At 40.0% G+C, this 20,242-nt stretch overlaps 2 protein-coding genes across 4 annotated transcripts in view; one reads left to right on the forward strand and one right to left on the reverse strand.

Annotated features, from left to right (window-relative positions):
- SLC28A3 (solute carrier family 28 member 3) overlaps positions 1-5,626 on the forward strand; it is a 38,733-nt gene extending 33,107 nt beyond the window's left edge. For all 3 annotated transcript variants that reach the window (XM_066182421.1, XM_066182422.1, XM_066182423.1), the window contains 4 exons: positions 1,057-1,138; positions 1,954-2,052; positions 3,834-3,957; positions 5,433-5,626. In XM_066182421.1, the coding sequence (XP_066038518.1) occupies positions 1,057-1,138; positions 1,954-2,052; positions 3,834-3,957; positions 5,433-5,535 (408 nt within the window). In that variant the 3' untranslated portion in view covers positions 5,536-5,626. The remainder of the gene's footprint in view (positions 1-1,056; positions 1,139-1,953; positions 2,053-3,833; positions 3,958-5,432) is intronic.
- Positions 5,627-9,801: 4,175 nt separating this feature from the next.
- Positions 9,802-20,242, reverse strand: part of RMI1 (RecQ mediated genome instability 1) — a 67,172-nt gene continuing 56,731 nt past the window's right edge. Inside the window, exon 4 of the transcript XR_010720523.1 lies at positions 9,802-9,831. The gene's annotated coding sequence lies outside the window, so the exon portion shown is untranslated. The remainder of the gene's footprint in view (positions 9,832-20,242) is intronic.

Genomic DNA, 20,242 nt, shown 5'->3' on the forward strand with positions numbered 1-20,242 from the left:
CAGAGCTAGGAAAGTGCAAATGAAAGCAGGGAAATCAGAGTACACAGAGCTTTTTCTAGGAAAAGCTGGTAGAGTGGGTACTTGAAAAACATTTTCCTGCATTTGTACAGATTGTTTGAAAGTATCTACAAATTGATGCTCATAAAAGAGGAATTAAACCAGAGGAACTTCTAATAAACAGGAAACCTGCTAGAACACTCACTCATTTTCAGCTTGAACCTAAGCCCCAGTAAACAGGAATTCAGAGCTGCCTGGGGGACAAAAATCCATTTGCTGAGATATGTTGCCTCCTTTCTCAAAATGTTTGAACTACATTTGTCTGAAGACTTGCAAAATTTATTGTCTGAATTCACCTAAGGTCATTTTGTGTCCTGTGAGGGGTCCCTCCATGGAGGCAAAGGCCAACCTTTCTCTGCTCTGAGGTCCAGGTTTAGTTGGTGTTACCCAAGGGGAGGAGGGTGGCAGAAGTCAGTATGGAAATAAGCTGTTAATGAGAATTCCAAAATCATAATGTCCCTCTCTGCCTGTCAACACATCAATATACCCACTTCCTAGGAGACCAGTTTACTTCTTTGCCCAGGGTGGAGCATGCACAAAGCAGCTTTGTAGATAGAGTCCCCTGCTTCTTCAGGGACAAGTCAGGGATGCATACCGAAACCTGAGTTTCAAAAGAGTTTTATAGAGGCATCCAGCTGTGAAAAACAAATTTGGTTATAGCTCTCTGACTCATAACTTTCAGAAAACAGCAGCTAAATTGCCCCTAGTAAGATACAATTTTTTTTGTCTTTAATTACTAGTAGTCACTTCAGAAAGGCGCAACAATATACACGAAAGATAAAATCATCACATGGTTTGTGAGTCCTAACATGGGCAGTGGGTGTGAAAGCCTGTGTCTTCCCACTGGGGAGAAGGTCTGCTTTTCTGAAAGCCACACCTTGGGCAGCCACCAAGCAAAACAGTTATTTTTGTGCTCAGAGCTACAATGGTGTTTTTTCAGACCTTTAAATCACAATGAGCTGTTTCAAACCACTCAGGGGGTGTGTCTTTGCTTTTCAGGTTCGGTCTGAAGTCATTGCCACCTATGCTCTTTGTGGGTTTGCCAACTTCGGCTCCCTGGGACTGGTAATAGGAGGCCTGAGTAAGAACCACTCTCACTGACAATTTGTTTGTCAAGCAAATCCCAACAAAAGCACCCAAAGGAACAGGCTGGGGCTTAACGGCATTAGGGGCTGAGCAGCTGCTCTGCCAAGGCCTAGCACTCAAATGTGAATGGAAGGGCACTGAGAGGGGTTACAGGTTTTGTTGTGGAGGTACTGGTAGAGGTGCTGAAGGCAAGGGGAAGGAACCAAGCCCTTCTGATAGCTTTCCCTGTTTGGCCTTCAAACATGAGCCTGAGCTACTACTATCCATGAGGTTCAGGAGGAACAGATCAGCTCCATAGCATGCTGGTTTGAAAGATGGATTCAGCTATTTCGTATAAAAATATATATATGCAGTAGGATTAGAGGGAAGGAATAATAAAAAAATGGTTTTCAGGTCTCAATGGAAAAGAAAAATTGAAAAACCATCCAAGTTCCTTGCCAGGCAGCTAGAATTCCTGGGAGTCCTCTTTACCCTGAAGCCACAGTGGGCTCTGCAGTGCTGGCAGTGGGGAGCTAGACCAAGCTATGGGGACAGACTCCTCTGAAGGGCACAATCATCCAGCACAGACATGCAAACTGCCAAAGCAAACAAAAGTTACCATTTTATATATAAGCCACCCACTTAATGTAGAGAGCCAACAGTTGGCACTTGGCTTTCAAATAACCAACTAAAAAATGTCCCATTTTCCCTCCATGTTTTCCCTTAGTTTAAACTGCAGGGTGGGAAATTACTCCTGTGGGGGCGAAAGCTGGCAGATTCACCTTCCTTACATGCATTTCTGTTTGACATACACTTTGTTTTTCTTCCTAGGAAGCATTGCTCCCTCAAAAAAGAAGGAAATTGCTGATGGTGCATTCAGAGCCATGATTGCAGGGACTGCAGCCTGTTTCATGACAGCCTGTGTGGCAGGTACCGTGCTTGGGTTTGGTTTCCCTGCATGCAGTGACCACCATGTGGCAGTGCAACACCACCATGCCATATCCACCTGGGCTGCCGACCCTCTCACTCGGACACAAGTATTTCTGGGCTTGGCAGGATAAGGTCGATATGAGACAAAAGTTTATTGAAAACTATAATATGAAAATATGTAAAAATTTTAGTTCTTCCATTATTCCTGTGTGTTTGGGAGGGGGATATGGTGTTTTTAATGGGGGAGATTTTTGTTGGGCTTTTTCAGTTAGTTTGTCTTTGCAGAACACATGACTCATAAACAAAGCAAGTTATGGATGGGTTACACTCCCACCTCCACACCACTAGATACAGGAATAGAGAAGTAATTTTGGAAAAGATACAGAAAAGTGGAATGAAAGGGTGTAAAAGAGAAAGAGTGAGGAAGAATCTGAGCAACTTTTTGTTGTAATGTTAAGTCAATATTATGAGTGGATATTATTTCCACAGAGCACTTAGGCTCATGAAATGGTCTTAAAATGGGACTACATAGCTGATCCTCATTTTCAAAATTTCAGCTTCAATCTGAGTGAAGAATCACAATGCAGCTATCATTTTAGGGAGTAAATTAAAAAGAACAAATTAATTATTCAAAAGAGTAATTAATTGATATGTTTCTGGAGGTAAAATTTATCCTCAGTACTTAACAATCCCTTTTCCAGCTCTTTCCTGAGCACATGATACACAAAATTGTATGACAAAGCTAAAAGCACTCATATTTCAGAGGGAAAAAAGATCTTGGTACTTTATATAGCTAAAACCACTATGTCTGTTTCTACCAAAACCACTCTGTGCCTTTGTGTTCATGGCAGCAACAGAAAGATACACATTTTAAGGATAAGCCGACAGTATTTTCTGAAGGCTACAGAACCAGCACACTTGAAATAACATTAGTCTCACAGCCATCCTTAATATTTTAATACATGACACTACTCTGCATAACTGAGGAACCAGGAAGCTCTACTAAAATGTGTCATTTCACGATACTGATCTTAAAAATAATATCGTGACCAGCCACTGGGAAAATCTCTCCAAAATAATAGAATCTGCTTTGGAAAGAAAATTGCATTCCACCCACTTCTGCCATGCCAATTACTTTCCTTACACTCGGTAGAAAGTAGAAAAGCCAAGCAATTTTTATTACCCCAGTTAAGAAAAGAACATATTAAAAACATGTCCAAGTTCCACAACATTACATATAGAAGGAGCTATCCCTTTCATACTTTGTGTCTCCATTGGTCCAGTGAATGATGACATTAGTGTTTGTAGGAAATTTTAGAGAATATCTAGCAAAGTGAACTCAATTTAAAACAAAATAAGAGGTTCTGTATTTACTTGCACTTCTATAAATGCAGCATAGCTTCTGTTTTAATTAATGAAAACACACTGACCCAGGTATGGGAAAGGCATTACTACACAATATCAATATCATTAGAAGGGACAGAAAACCAAAACTATCTCGGTGTAACAGATAGTTACAGATAGGTTGCTGTAGTTGAATTTCTACATATAAAAAGTATATAAATTGTTGTTGCTCCTTAATTTAGTTCTTTAAAATGATTTAGACTAGAAGTCCCACAGTTCAAAGATTTTGACCTTGTACCTTTACATTACCATCTCAAATGGTGATTTTGCATCAGCCAGGATGGTTCCTGGCATTTGATCATGACCCCATGAGTCATATTCTCAGGTTTTATCTTCCTCTTCATTACTCATTAAGAAAATTGTAACTTACTTCGCAGGAATGCTGACTGTCTCTGGTCTGGAAGTTCCTTGCCACATCTTATTAGGAAATGCTTCCAACAGTACAGATTTCCCTGCCAACAGTACAGAGCTATTTAAATGCTGCCAGCATCACTTCACCAGGTATTGAGAACCCTTTAACCTCTGAGAGTAAAATTTAGGGAGCTCATATTTTCTCGGAAAACTTAATTTTATTTTTATTTTTGTATTTGGTATTTTTTTAGGCATCTGCTTTCAGTGAACTAGCATCTTTTAGAGGAATGACTATTTTAGTGCTGTTGAATTGTTTTCCTCTTCTTGGAGCATTTTTCTGTTGCATGACAAACACCTACAGAACCAACAGACAATTCAAAATATCTTTGTTGAATTTTTCTCATGAGAGCAGGGTCAAGCACCAGTCTCTCCTCTACAGCGACCAGTGAGAGGAATTGAGGGAAAGGCCTGAAGTGCTGTCAGGAGAGGTTTGGGTTGGATATTAGAAAGAAGTTTTTACCCCAGAGGGTGGTTGAGCACTGGAACCGTTCCCCAGGGAAGTGGTCACAGCACCAGCCTGACAGAGTTCAAGAAGCATTTGGACAATGTTGTCAGGCATGTGGTGTGACCCTTGGGGATAGTGCTGTGCAGGGCCAGGAGCTGGACTCGATGATTCTTGGTTTATCTCAAATACTAAATCAAATATTTGAGCTAATATAATGTTAACATGGTATTCGAGGATAGCAATAGCTGAAAAAAAGTCAGGAGCCTTTCCCTCCCTTCCCTGTTCTGTCTGTAATGTGACTGAAGATAATAGTAACCAGGCCTCTTTACATTGAAAACTTTACATGCATTTAAAGTAGAAAAATATTTCAAGATAAATTGTATTTCACAGCTCTTTATCCAGGGCAGAGAAGAAAAAAATACTGATATTAAACAAGGAATATATTCAGAGGTACTTAACACTATCTCACAAACAGCCCAATGTCTATGTATTTAGGTTTTGGCAAGAACCTTTCAAATTTGTCCTAATGTGTTGCTGCTTTTTTCTATTTTCACAACTAGTTACTTTAGAAATAAATACCCTTAACTCACCCTTTATCCTTGTTATTGAAAGTAGAACTTACACAGCAAAAATCATCTCTGGGTACATTCAATCATTCTTATTTCTTCATTATGCCTACTTTTGCTCATCTCACTAATTTCAACTCTACCAGGTTGCTACAAAGACAAGAATCTGCTGTATTTTCAGCAGAATCAATGTTAAGCAGATGCTTTGAAAATGTAAAAATGTTGAATAGAGAAGTGAGGCCTTCAATCATTTCAGTTATCTAGGGAGATATACCAGAGGCATGAGGACTTAATACAGAAAACCAGAAATTATCCTGATAAAAAGGGAGAATCTTTGGATATGGCACTTGGCTGATGTCTGGAAGGTCTTCTCTCTGTATTGTTTCTCATGAAAATTTTAACACATCTAAAGTTGCTTTGGAGAAAGTGCATATTCCCATGTGCGTATGTGTGTGTTTATATACATATACTGCAGAGAGATATTCCCATGACAAAAATCTGTGATTCTGTGAAGAGGAGTTTTATCTGATTTTTCCTTTATTTCTTTTCCCCAGTGCAAATCATTTGGAGGAGACCTTTCCTGGAGGAAACTACAGTCTGAATTCCTGGAAAGTGTGCTGCCAAATACTGGGCCAACCTGCTTTTCATTGCACTTAGGTTACCTAAGTTTTAATTTTTTTTGACAGGGTAGATCATAAATAAGAGCTATGTTCCTTGGAAGAAAGAAAAATAAAAAAAATATTCTTTGCTACAATGAGTGTGAATTTCCCTCATGCAATCTTTATTTTTTATCTCTTACCATCCCAATTCCTCTGACTTGCTTGGAATTATTTATAAATTAAACAGGGATAAATGGAAGACACCTCTTGCTGCAGAATTCTTCTCCCACTACAAATCAGAATAGAAGAACATTTATTTCTCAGCCTGATTCTCCTGCTTTTATTTCTGCCCTGAAACTGACTAATTTGCCAGATTAAACTGCTATAGGCATGAAGAAAATAAGATTCAGAAGATTTGGCTGCCACTTACGGAAAGCTATGAACTAGAAATAATATTCCGAGTTGCCGTCAATTTCTAATACTATTTCTGCCTTTTTTGATGGCAAAGAAGTCTTTACAGCATGAAGATAAATGAATCTTTGCAGAAATCTGCATTTTCTTCGGCGATAACTATATATATATATATATATATATATATATATATATATATAGTTATCGCCGAAGAAAATGCAGATTTATATATTTATATATTCAGGTATATACATATATATATATATTCCTACCTATACTTAGGTAGCTATAGCTGCACATGAACTGAGCTGCAAACTTGTTCTACCTCATCAGCTTGGCCACTGAAGCACCCAAACTGGGGCCAACCACTCTATGCCACAGTTCTCCTTCTGCTGACAGGAGAGTGCAGGAAGTTGGTCCCTGTTCAGAGTGAACTCATATGAATGAAATTGTCCATACTCCAGGTCAAGTTTCCTGTATTAATTCTTCTAAATCTATGTTTTTATCCATTTTGAAAGTTGATCCTGGAGTCACCAGCCAGAAACTTTTACACATATTTGACCATTATCAAATGCAGGAAAAATCAGGTCCATATCATGACTATTTCCTGTCAAGCAAGCTTAATGTAGGAGATTCTACAGTATCCCCTTGAAGAAGGAAGTATGTTATGGTTTTAAGCTTCACAACTTTCATGGACTCGAAAACTGACAAGTTTTGTGCAGAGATAGAGACAGAGGGAGAGAAAGCGATTACTATCCTATTATATCGTTAATGCAAAATGCTTGGGGGGAAAAGGTCAGAACTAAAGTACAGGAACATTGGAAAATTCTGACACATTCTGCAAATAAAAATTGTGCAGATGGTGTATTCAGGTAAAGCAATTACTAACTTTTCAATCTTCCATTAATTACTGCAGAATCTTTTCCAGGAAATCCAAGTTCATTAACTTAGCTGCCAGTCCAGCTGTTTCCAGGGGTATTTATTTGAACTTACTGTGAAAGTGCTGTTTTCCTGTACAGTTTATTATTCCTCATTTTATTAACTTAATCCCCAGAAAAGTTATGAATGTCAGTATTGCTACTACTTGTGATTTTTTATCTCTAGTTTTATATTGTTAGGTGTTTTGCTTTGGCCTCATCCACCTGAATTTAGAAGACTGCATGTCATCCTCAGTTTTCAGTGGTTTTAAAGGAAGTTGATAGTATTGATTAGGACAGATAAAGAAAATGCATGAATTTGATCTATTTGATTTTTATCCAACATGCTGATTATAGCAGGGTTTAGATATCAAGTAAGTTTAGAGTGTGAAATAGAGTAATATATTATTTCAAGGAAAATTAATCAGAAACATTAGTTCTTGCTGTCAAGAAGAGCACAACCCACACTCTCTGTTTACAAATCATCCCTGGAACTCTCCCTTTTTGCTACTCCCTACCATGCTCAATTTAATATCAGTCTTTTGAAATGGTTGCTCTTTCTATTTCAGTTTTATGCTGGGTAAAAGAGCTACTTGGGCTAGTAAATACAATCATGCATAAACTGCTAAAAAAGCCTTTCATATAGCTGAAAGTAGCAGCCTCAGAAGAGATGTGGTGTGTTTCTTTTCCTTTTTAAGACTCATCTATAGCTGGATTAGATGGAAGGCAATTTTTGCAGAGTATGTATGGTATTTCTCTACACCTGCTCAAATAGATTGCCCACGCAATTTAATGATGTCTTAATCAAAAGACAATATATGTGGGATATTACATCTCAAGTGTAGCCAAAAGGGCAGTGACAGCAGGAGGGGATTGCTACCAAGTATTGTCATGTGTTCCCATGACTATTTTCCCACTGTCTTTGTGATGGTGCTAGGAGTCCAGTGTAAAACTCTTTGTGTTTCTCTCAATATGAAAGTAGAATAGTGCATTTCACCAGCTCAGAGTTACCCTGGCAGCTTGGTCCCTGAACTATCAGTGCCCAGGAACACATTTCTGACCATACAAGTGGCAACAAATCTGCATCACAGACCTCAAAAGAAATGTTTGATTTAATCAAATGCTTGCTAGCACATGTGATGGCTTGACCTTGTGGAGGGAGGGATGACAGGTGCCACCAAACTTTCTCTATCCTTCTACTCCTTTGCTGTACAGGCAAGAGGAAAAGAAAGGTTAGTGGCTTGAGATAAAGACAGGGAGAGATCACTCACCAAGTACCGTCATAGGCAGGACTGACGCAACTTGGGGAAGATTAATTTAATTTATTGCTGGTCAATTCAGAGTGGGATACAGAGAAACAAAACCAAATCTTAAAAATACTCTAGCCGACCTCCCTCTGCCTTGTGATCAGTTTTACCCATGATTTTCTCTACCTCCATCCCCATCACCCAGCAGCCCAGAGTGATGAGGAATTGGGGTTGTGGTCAGTTCATCACACATTGTCTTGGCCTATCATTCCTCCTCAGGAAGAGGAATCCTCACAGTCCTCCCCTGTTCCATTATGGGATCCCTGCTGTAGCAGACAGTCCACCACAAACTTCTCCACTGTGAGTCCTTCGAGTCCTTCCATGAGCTGCAGTTTTTCATGAACTGCTCTATCATGTGTCCCTTCCATGGGGTGCAGTCTTTCAGGAACAGGCTGTTTTAGTGTTAGCCTCAACTAGGTCACAAGTCCTGCCAGCAAGCCTGCTCCTGTGTGGGCTTCTCTCTCCACAGGCCTACCAGGGCTCTGCTCCAGGACCAGCTCCTCTTTCTATGGGGCCATGGGTCTTACCAGGAGTCTGTTCCAATGTGGGCTTCCCGCAGGGTCACAGCTTCCCTTGAGCATCCACCTGGTCTTGGGTGGGTCTTTTCCACATGCTGCTGGTGGATCACTGCATCCCCATGGACCTCCATGGGCTGCAGAGGCACAGCTGTCTCACTATGGACTGCATCACAGGCTGCAGGGGAATCCCAGCTTTGTACCCATACCAGCTCCTGCCCCTCCTTCTCCACAGACCTGGGAGACTTCCTCTCACATTTTCTTACTCTTCTCTTTTGGCTGCTTCTTCTGCAGCAGGTTTTTTGCCATTTCTTGAATCGTTATTACAGAGGCACTACCACTGTCTTTGGTGGGCTCAGCTTTGGCCAGTGGCAAGTCCATCTCTGAGCCAACTGGTATTACCTCCACTGGACATGGAGGAAGTTTCCAGTAACTGCTCAAAGAAGCCACCCTGTAGCACATTCCCCTCTCCCCCTTCACTACCAAAACCTGGCCATGTAAACCCAGTACACGCACTATACCTATAGACTCAAAGATGTAAGTGAACATTTTTTTCAATTCATAAATAACAGATGAAGTCTATTTGGAGGTAGCTCTGTTTCAAAGGTCTTGTAAAAAAAATTATTTTCTTTAGTTATTGGAATGGCAATGCACAATAGGTTAGAACTAATGAAGGTGACAAGTGAATGAAGCATTAGTGGCATGACTCAATTTCTCACCCTCACAAGCTACCCACTGGATGTCAGTACACATCTAATAGCTTTGTGCTGTAGCTTCTGCAGGATGTTAGTCACTAAAAGGCAATGGTAATAATTCCAGGAAAACTTTTACGCAGTTTTGTGTGTAAGAATTCCAGGAAATCTACAGTATAGCCTTTATCACACTCAGAACATGTACCATCAATGAAAATTACCCTTAAAATAAGACAAAGTTCTCTCTCAACCCAATTTAGAAAAATACTGAAATATGTAAATTAGGAATGTCTGGCAGGTAATAGGAATATTTCTGTTTTAATTGGCTGAGATGAGAGGCAGATGTAAAAAACAAGGACATTTTAGAAACAAACTTTTTGCAATTCTGCATATCACAGCAGCCATTGCAATGTATATACCTTTGTGAACAAGTGAGTAGTTGACAATCTATTGTGATTTATCTGTCAGGCAGCTAAACACCACCCAGTCACTTGCTTACTTGCTGCTGCTACCTGGGACAGGGAAGAGAATTCAAAGAAAAAAAATTAATTAAAAAATGTTGAGGTAAAGACAGTTTGAAGCAATAATAACAATAACAATAATAATAATAATAATAGTAATAATAATAATATATATATATATACAGAAGTACTGACACATAAGGCAATTGTTTTCTATCCACTGACTACTGACCACTCAGGCCCTAGGCTGCAGCACCCAGCAAGCCTTCCCCCCAGTTTATAAACTGAGCATGACACCAGAGGGCATGGTTATCCTTTGGAGCAGTTTGTGTCAGCTGTTCTGACTCTGTGTGTGTCATGGTTTAGGAATGGTACTCCCCAATGTAGTGCTCTCACTGAGACCCTCCAAACCACACCACAAAATCTCTCACTTCCCTTTGGCTCCCCCTCCCCCCTGTGAGTGGCTGGAGAGGAGAATTGGAGGCACAAAAGGTGAAGATCACGGGTTGAGATAAGAACAACTTACTGGAAACATCAGTGAGATAAGAAAACAAACAGGAAGAGCAGCAATATGAAGAACAAAAATGTACAAAAGAGAGGGAGAGTGATTCACATGCAAAAATGCTGTCACCAGAGAGCTCAACCTGACTGCAATGGCACCACCCCAACTGCTCCAGAATCACCCAGCTTTTCCCTCTGTGTGGAAATCAGCATTACCCTACCACTCCTCACTTACTCACATGCTTACTCAACCTAAAGGAAACCCTTCACCTCAGCGGAGACTCTCTTCCTCAGCAGTGATGTGAGGTGGTATCAAATAATGAGGTGATATAGAATAATAAGTTGGTGTAGAGTAACCTCCAGGTCCTGGCCACACCCTCTCCTGGCTACAGCAAAAATGAACCCTCTCCTGTCTGGAACCGAGACTGTTTTCTCCCAAACTCTTGGGCTCCTCCCTAGCCTATTCACTCTTGGGACGGTGTGAGAAGCTAAAGTCCTTGACTTAGGGTAAGCATTACTTAACAATCAAAACATCAGTGTGTTATCAACATCAATTTCATCCTAAATCCAAAACACAGCACTTTAGGAAGAGAAGTAATTCTATCCCAGCCAAAACAAGGACATGGAAAAGGCATGTCATACACAGCAAGTTATGGCGTCAAAACAGTGTTCTCCAAACCAGGTACCACCTGTTTCTTACAAACGGCATGAATAGAGAGAAGGAAGATGCCAAGGACATAGAATATTAATTCCAATTCTCCTATGGACTGAAACTGGTTTTTGCTATGGTTAGTCTACTTCTCACTATACAGTGCCATAAATTAATTTTTCCCAAAAGTTGTGAGTCTGTGGATCACTGTCAGATTTCCAAATTTCAGCTAGGAACGGCTTGCACTAAATGCTTAGCAGTGCCACATAGGTGTGAAGGTATAGCTGAACCTCGACCTCAGCAGTTGTAGAAGACAAATGTTTGCTGAGAGCATTGCTGCAGGCAGGGGAAGTTCTCTGTCCTAGTGAGGTACATTGCATGGGGAGCACAGCCGTGCTGGGCGGTCACCAGCACAGCTGGATTTGCCTGGGGATCAGCCAGTGTGAAGCTCAAAGTTTGAAAGTTGTGGACAGTTCATTCATGTGGGGCCATCACAATTCTGTGAGCAGACCCACAAAATAAACAGGTCTGCTGCAATCCTAGGCTGTTTTCTGGTACCAACATAAAAAAAAGCATCAGGTCACAAAACTTTCATATTTGAGAGGCTGAATCAAATTCCCTTCCCATTTGCACCAGCCTAAACTTGGTGAGTCTTCACCGAAGCTGGAGTTATCATACACTAATGACAATGTAAATCATCAGACAGGAGTTGTTTCCTTGGGTTTGATTTTGACTTTAAGTTAATTTTAAAGTCTATCAGTGCACAGGAACTAATGAAAGTACTTAATTTAATAAAATATTGTGTATTGTGTGTGTACGTACAACTGTACACATGCTTCTGTTTTGCTTTGTGAAGCTATGAATCTGGAACAGGATAATACAAAACTAGAAAACTGACTGGTGAAAACCAGTTCACTCTTTCACTCTTAATGGTTTTATAGAGGAGGGGAAAAATCAAAGCGTTTTCTTGTTGCTATGGTGTTCTGCAGCATAGCAGATTCACTATAGCAACCACTGCATTACATCATAAGGCATTGATCAGAATGCGTATGTTGCCATGGTTGGCACAGCGAATATTTCATTTTTGCTATATTGATTGATGCTTTTGATGTCAGGTGGCTAGAAATATGAGGGAGATGGCAGCACCCTACATGACATTTTGCTTTTTCCTTGACTGCAAATATAAATGGCAGTTAAGGATCACATTTGTCTAGATGAAATGAGAAAATTTTGAATTTTTACATGCAAAATCTTGCTTGTTACCACAATTAAATGTAGGTAAGAAATATCAAATTTCAATTTCCTTGTTTACTTTTCCTCCACCTGCTAGGGAATTGTTCCTATCTCAGCACCAATTGCATTACAATGTTTGGAGTCCCCATGTAAGGGAAAATAGCCCCATACTCAGTATAATAAACCTGAATTTTTGTCCAGTCATGAGTTTTTTACCCTGTGTTCACTTGGGAAAGTTGCTCATCTCTGTTCCAGATCTGTAAAATGACTTTACAGAAGCACTCTTCCCATCTTGCTTTCTGTACTTGCTAATTTTCATCATCTTTATTTTGATTTCACACACCATCAGGGGGTGCTGGAATTTTTCTTTTGTTGGATCACTAGATGGCAGAAGAGACTCAGTGAAAGCTCTTCCCCAGAAAGTAGGTAGGAATACAAGTATCTAGCCTTTTTACTTATTTTGTGGTCCACTTGTGGTTTTTGTTGATCAAAAAATCGTGTTAAATACTTTTTTCATCCTGTTTTCAGGGTTTTTTCTTTTCATATAAAAATTACAATATATTTTGGCTAAGGTAGTTTGTTTTTAAGGGGCCACTCTGGGCACCTTACTGCTCTACTTCCCAGAGCACCTCCTCCAGAAATGGGCTTTCCTGAAGATCATCTTTTCCTGAAATGATGTGTGCTGGTTGCCCTACTTTTCTAATCACCGTTGTATGTTGTGGTAAAGCATTAGTGTCTGTAGTAACCTTAGAGAAAGTAATAGAATGGATTATAGAATACATAAAATTTAGATGCTGAAAAAGCTTGCAATAGATGGAGGTGTGAAGAGGGTCATTGTGTATCCTGCTTATTCTATTTACCTGCAGGTAATATGGGGCTAAAGATTTCTAAAAATTAGGCATGGTCTAGAATCACAACAGTAATAATACTACCAAAGCCTATCTTATTGTAATCCCCACCACCAGTCCACCTCTCAGCTTTTCCTTTACCTTCAGGTTTGCTGGACATGATAAGGCTTTTTACAAGCTGATGCCTAAAGATTTTTGTGTTTGGTGTATATGTGTAGTTTTATAAATTTCAATATATAGCTGTATAGTTTCTAACTTTGTCTGTTTAGTACAGTAGCTGCACTTCCCTAGAAATTATGCTAGCTTCTTGGAATTCTGCTTTGTCTTGCTTTTTAGGCCAGAAAGGATACTTTGTTTTCCACCAGAACTTTAAGGACATAACAAGAAAGCCACTGGAATAACTATAGTGGGGCAAAACATAGGGGAAAAATTACCTAAGTGACTGTTCTTCTAATTGGACAATATTTGATAGGTACACTAATCAACTAACCTTTAAAAAATTGCAGAAACACTCTATCATGCATGCATATCACCATATTGTGCACCTTAAAAGCCTTTCAGTTAAGGATTTGCTTATATATTCTAATTTTAATGCTATTTGAGAAAGATACGTGTTTTATTTCAGGCAACAATATAGTTTTCCTCAGTTGCCTTGCAGAGGTAAGGGGAAGCAGGAGAAATCATCTCACTGTGGGAGAGAGGGTCAGGACAAACATACTAATAATGATATAACCTTGAATAGAAGTCCTAGAAAACAGTACTCTTGGAAAAAGGAGAGGGAAACTTGTTGTGGAGAGAACAATGACAAGACATCCTTATGATATGTATTCAAGTAAATGGTTTGTTTCTGGAGTATTGGTTGTTGCAATGTCTGGCAAACTCTTTATTAACAAGGAAAAGGGAAGAACAATGAGCCTTCCTTGCCTTCCAGAGGTACTAGAGCCATTATTCAAGAGCTTAAATTCTTACTTCTAAATACAGCAAAGTAATCCACTTTGCAGAGCAGTTACCTGCTCACAGTGAGTTGCAAGAGCTTCAACAGAATTTAAAAGGCTCCTTAAAAGAGATTGGATGGCATAGTATTCTCAATACCTAAATAAGAAGGTCTAACCATTACTTCTACTCCAACTGTGAAATGTTTTTAACATGAGACAGCAGCTACCGACTTTGGGCTGTTCTTCATCTGTCAGATCCATGACCATGTTAATGGGAAATTCAGGAATGGCATACACAAGGTATGAGCACCTGTCCTTCAGGAACGATCCACAAAACACTCAAAAAACTTGAAGGGCTCAAAGCCCTTCAACAACAATGGTACTGTTGAAAGCTTAGGTAGATTGTGTGCATTAGCTTTTCTTCATATTTCCTTATGTCATTCTATGAAGCCTGGTATGTGTTTTTCAATAGAATGAACTGAAGCCCTCAGGAGCAGTACAGGATGGGTGGTGGGTTTGCTCTTACTGGCAATACCCAGCTTTGAAAACACTCCCTTTTCTGGAAAATTGTTCATAAAAACATTTTCACTTGGACATGAAAGAGAGCATATTCTCCAAAGATAGTTTCAGCTAGTATCAAAAAGTGTATTTCTGTCTTGGAGACCTCAACCTGGAGTCCTTTGGACTGCTTCCAAAGAAGACTTTGTCAAATAATGGTCAAAAGGAAAATACTAAAATGTTGGTCTTATCCACCATAGTATTTTCCCTATTTTTTTTAACAGGGAAATGCTACACTTTAAATAGAAGTAACTTTACTTCCCATAAAGCTTGCTCCCTGAAGTTCCTTCAAAAAATTCATGCCAAGGGGAAGAACTTTCTTTTCCGCTTCTGACTATATTGCAATAACTATAAAAATATAAATTTTTATCTAACCAGTGCTATTCTGATCTATAAAGACCTTGTCCTTTGCAGATCCTTAAGGATTCAGTAGGATGCTAAAAATGTACCAAATTCTTTCTGCATTAAAAAGTACCTTCACTCCCTCCTTATTCTTTAAATAATCCCTAAAATAGCAAAGGTGCTTTCAGCTGTATCTGAATTTTTTTCTTCTCTGAGGCAAGGTCTTTGGTCTGTGCAAACATCTCCCAAAATCCTACAATGCAAACATCAGGCAAAAATGGCTTCTGCAACTAGGCTCGCTTACTTCCCAAAGGCGCCACTAAAATAAAAGTCCTTTCCCTATTTTCCATTCATGAACACCACAAAGAAGACATCCATCCTCCACAGTTTTTTGAATAATCATGCTCAGGCATTTCAAAAAAAAGGAACTGATCCTAGAAGCTATGTGCTATTCTTGCAGACAGCTCAGCTTAAGTCAGATAAGGTACCTTCTGTACTATGCATATTTTCCATTCATAAGTGACTATGGGACCTGGCTTCACCTGAAACCAGACATAGGAAAAATAAGAGATCTCCCCACAACTATCACTTTGCCCTTTAGCTACTTAAATGCCATAATAAAGCCACAGCAGAGCCCAGTCTGAGATTTCAAGTCAGGCTTCATTTCTTCGTATGTGCTTAGGCAAAAAGTATTTTTCAATCTCTTTGACTCCCAACTAAAACTGCATAAGGTGGCTGTAGCTGGTGAACTGCATTCTTTTCATGCTTTATGCTTTCTCTGATACACTTGTTATAGTTCTACACAAATCCGGTCAGGTAGTTTACTCATTAGCCATCAAAGAGAGAGCTGGCCTAATACCTGAGAACTATTCGATTTAGCTGCACTAGTAGTCAAGGAAAAAAAACAACAGGTACATTATCTGACAAGCATGAATCTATCAAAAAAAGCTTCCACTGAACCGAACTTGATAATGCTTTCCAAACCAGAGGAGAATGATAGTTCTTCTCCTGTTTTGGTGTGGTTTTTTTTTTTTTTGATGGGGAAGATGGAAGAAACCAGATTTCAAAATAAAAGAAATCTCCCACTTGAGAATTATCTTTGCCAATACAGGCATTTCAGAGAGAAAACGTTGAATCCTAACGTGCTGATACAAGTGACTGAGGAACTATTATGGTGACACTGGGAATCTTCACTCTTGTCTTTGTAAAAGTGATCTCATTTAGAATTCCTGGAAGACCCTCTTACACTTATGTGTCTGACGTGGTTTCAGCTAGGGTAGAGCAAATTTCTTAACAGCTGTTACAGTGCTGTGTTTTGGATTCAGAATAGGAATGGTGTAGATCACACACTGATGTTTTTGATTTCTGCTAAGCCATGCTTATCCTGAGTAAAGGACTCTTTTTTCTTGTCTCATGCTCTGCCAGTTAGGGCATACACAAAAGAAACTGGCAGGGAGCACAGCTGGGACAAGTGGCGTGAACTCATGAAAGGGATATTCCACACCACAGAACATCATGCCCACTATATAAACTGGGGGAGTTACCTGGAAGGGCAGCTGATTTGGGTGTGGGAATAGGGTCTGGCATCTGTCGATGGGTGGTGAGTGATTGTATTGTGCATCACTTTTTTTTCCTCTTTTTTATTATGATTATTATTTACCATTATGATTGCATTTTACTTTATTTGCAATTATCAAGGTCTTCTTATCTCAGCCTATAGCTTTACTTTGATTGTCCTCCCCATTCCACCAGGATGGCAGAAAAAGAGGTTAGGGGTTGAGCAAGCAAGCTGGGGTGCTTAATTACTGTCTGGGCTTAAACTACAACAATGCCACAGAAAAAAAGGGGAAAAAATCAAAACACCAAAACACCTGCTACTAGATGTCTTGTTCCTGATTGTGACCAAATAAGACTATGTTGACAGTACCTGTTCTGTCTGATGACACTGTCACTGGTAAAACATGTTCTAAAAAATAGGTGTAATTCTGAGTACATTACTTTATCAGGGACAATGAACAGGCACAAACCTACTTTTTAGTCTACTTTATGGAAACAAATAGACCAAATTACAGAGAGCTTTTGATTCAATTTTTATGGAGCAAACAGAAGAACATGTGTAGCGATCAAGGCCACAACAGACACTGGTGGACACAATGATAATCATAGTAGTGCTACCATAAGGGCAGTACAAAGTAAGCAGCCATTAACGATACAATATAGAGCACAATACAGATGTGATCAGGCCTTTTTTCCTAAGCAAGAGTATAAATGTGTTACACTTGTATAATACTTGTCCAGTATACTCCTCAACTGCTGGTAAAACCATATGCTGCCATCAGATAATCTCCTGCTTTCAACAACATTTAGTGGCCACTGCTAGGTCTGTATTGGTCAGTTACATCGCTGGAAATGGGTAAGAGACAAAGGTCTATTTTATTAGCAGAGATGGGCCCATGGGCTTTGTTTGCACCACAGGAAAACATTGCCTCTCAGTGGGTTGATACTTGAGTATATATATATATATATATATATATATATATATATATATATGTTTTCTGAAGAGACTCATATATTGCTCTAGAATCAGTGAGATTATTCAGAGTTAGTATTTTGTTTTAACCAGTCTTAGACCTGGTTAAGGGCTTCACCTCAAGTCTAGATAGACCAGGACTGAACCATCATGTCTCTCATGATGCTGCTGGCAACGCCTGTGGGGCTGAAAAACTGTCAACAAAGACAAATGTTTCCTAAGTGTTTGCAAAGTGAGAGGATGGGAGGCAATTTCATTTGGAGGTTTTGTTTACTTAGTTTATAACTAGTCAGCTTGATAATTACCAAAAGTGAAAGAATGTATTGATTTTGCACTATCTTGTTCGGCTCTGCACTACATTGGGTCTAGGACTGGCTGATAAAGTGTAGATGGTTCTGTGCTAGATCTCCACTGTAAGCCAATATAGGTGCTGCCATTAAAGCTCTTCTGGAATCAAGGTCAGAAGTTATGGAGCTGCTCTTGCTGGAGCACTTCAGTGCACAAGCACACAGGAAGCGGTATTTTTTTTTATGTGGCAAGGTTTTGGTAGTGGGGAGCTGCATGTTTGACCTCAGTGAGGAGAGACAAGGACTGTCCCCATGTCAGACACAGCAAGCTCCAAAATTGACCCTCCACTGAAGTCCACATATTTTGTATATGAAAAAAGCTCCACAGACTGTCTGTGTGAAGCTATGGAAAATATTCAGGTAATGAAACTGGTCTGAATGTCCCATCAGACTGGTCATGAAAAAGAAAACTGTAAACAAATTCCAAGTGTTGTCTGTTAATAAAGCATTAAAAATAACATAAACAATACTAATCTAAATATTTCACTTTCTACAAGCCCTCTGTCTCGTTAGAAATACAGAACAAGCCAGTTGAGCCATGTTATTTAACAAAGAAGACACTAAATGAACCAATCTGACCCTTCTAGTTAGTGTGATCATTATGTATTCTGTTTTTTCTCATATAAAGCCTAAGAGTCTTTAATGATAAAGTTCATTTTTTTCGTTTCAGCTACCTGACTTGCAATGTGTTCTTGAATAGCTAAAACCTACTTGGTGAAGTCTAAAGAAGGAAAAGGACATCTGCAGAGGCGAGCTTTGTTTCCATTCCTGTACACATTTCTACAGAACTCACAGAATCACAGAATTCTTTGGATAGGAAAGGACCTCTGAAGATCACCCATTCCAACACTCCTGCCTAGGCATTTCAACCATGCTGGCACCAGAGCTGCCCTGTGCCTCCACTTGGGATCCACTCCCAAGAAGTTTGAGTGCAACAACAATAGAAGTGACCACCCTCATAACTGCCATGCTGCTGTGAACGTGTTAGAAGAGCTGGGTTTGGGGACAGCTTTTCAAGCATGTCTCACTTACAGGCAACTTTTACATGCTCATCATCAAACACTTTGCATCCTGGCACACATGGCCAGAATGGCCAGAGAGGTCAGAAACCAGAGTCTTGTACTGGAATGGGATTTGCAGCCCTTCCAAACTGACTGTGTATCAACAGTGTTCCCTGGGTAAGCTTGTCAGAAGAAGACTTTTCAGAGTTTAGGCTTATGGGCTGGGGTGGTCTCTGCCACCAGCCAAGGTTTTTTTCAAATGTACCTTCCTCATTGACATTTTTCTCCTTAAAAATGGCTTTAAGGTTGTTCAGCCTGCCAGAGCAATGGAGTCCTGTGATTCTTCCATGTCAGGAGAGAAAATAATTTTAGAGAACAGCAAACAACCAGCAATGATGGCATGGGGCGTGCTGGATTGAATGAGAAGCATTCCCCGGGTCGGAAGGTCAGTGTGACAGTTTTGCACCTTTCATCCTTTAGTAATAAAGTATCCAAAAGTATCCTGATGTATGCCTGCTGCTCTGGGCTGAGAGTACTGCCTATTCCTCTGTATTTCAGCTCTAGTCAAGGAGAAAGTGGCAATTCACAGGATTTCTGGGAGAAGTGCAAAGCTTTATGCCATGGAATTTATTGTAGTGATATAGTGATATGCTCTCAAGAGATGAATGCTGCAGTTAAAAACAAGTTTGAAATCTCCAGACTGAAGGGTCCTAACCACTAATCAATCACATGTATGCTTTCAAGCTGTTTCTAGTCATCATTTACTACTAACAACTGAAAAATCCCCTCCATGCTGTTTACACTGTGAGATTGTAATGATCCATATGGCACTGGTGACATACTGACATATGTTGTAGCATGTGTTGTGAAAGCTTCTGAGCCTCAGTCTTCCCCTGAGGAGTAAGAAGGTGGAGAGGCAGGGAAGAATGTGCATCTCCAAGCACGGTGCATGCCTTCGCCTACTTGAATGTTTGTGGTTTTGGCAGATACTTCTTTAAGTCTGTGGCACCTTTTTAAGATTTTTCAAACCTCTTTTCTGTCCTTCATGTCTGCTCTGACTCTTTTGTGAAGGAGCTTGCCAGAGGTCAGTGGGTTCACACCTCTACCCCGCAGCCATGGAATGGGGACTTCCCTGTTCCTCTCTCCAATCTCCCTCTGATACTTTTCTGCCTCTTTTCTGTTCTCTCATCTGTGCTTCCCTGTGTTTCCTTGTCCCTTTTTTCAGAGGCCAGAGTGTGCTGCTGCCTCCCAGTTGACTGCTTTCCCTCTGGGGGACAAGAAGGAGGGCAAAGGGGTACCACCAGGAGGGAGGGGGTGTAGAGAAAGGAGCCATGGGACACACAGTGTGGTGTGGGATGGGAGTGAGGGCTTTGACCACATGTGGAGCACCCAATTTCAAAGCTGTCTTTGCAAAACAAGAACCTTAACACTGTTCATGAGCTCAGGACTGTCATACCACAATAGGATTTTCAGTACTGTGTCCCCTGGGAATACACAGAAATACCTGAAATTTCTTAC

Source organism: Chamaea fasciata, unplaced genomic scaffold (assembly GCF_029207755.1).
Source record: "Chamaea fasciata isolate MVZ Bird 193981 ecotype frontalis unplaced genomic scaffold, bChaFas1.0.hap1 SCAF_4, whole genome shotgun sequence".
NCBI classification, from domain to species: Eukaryota; Metazoa; Chordata; class Aves; order Passeriformes; family Sylviidae; genus Chamaea; species Chamaea fasciata.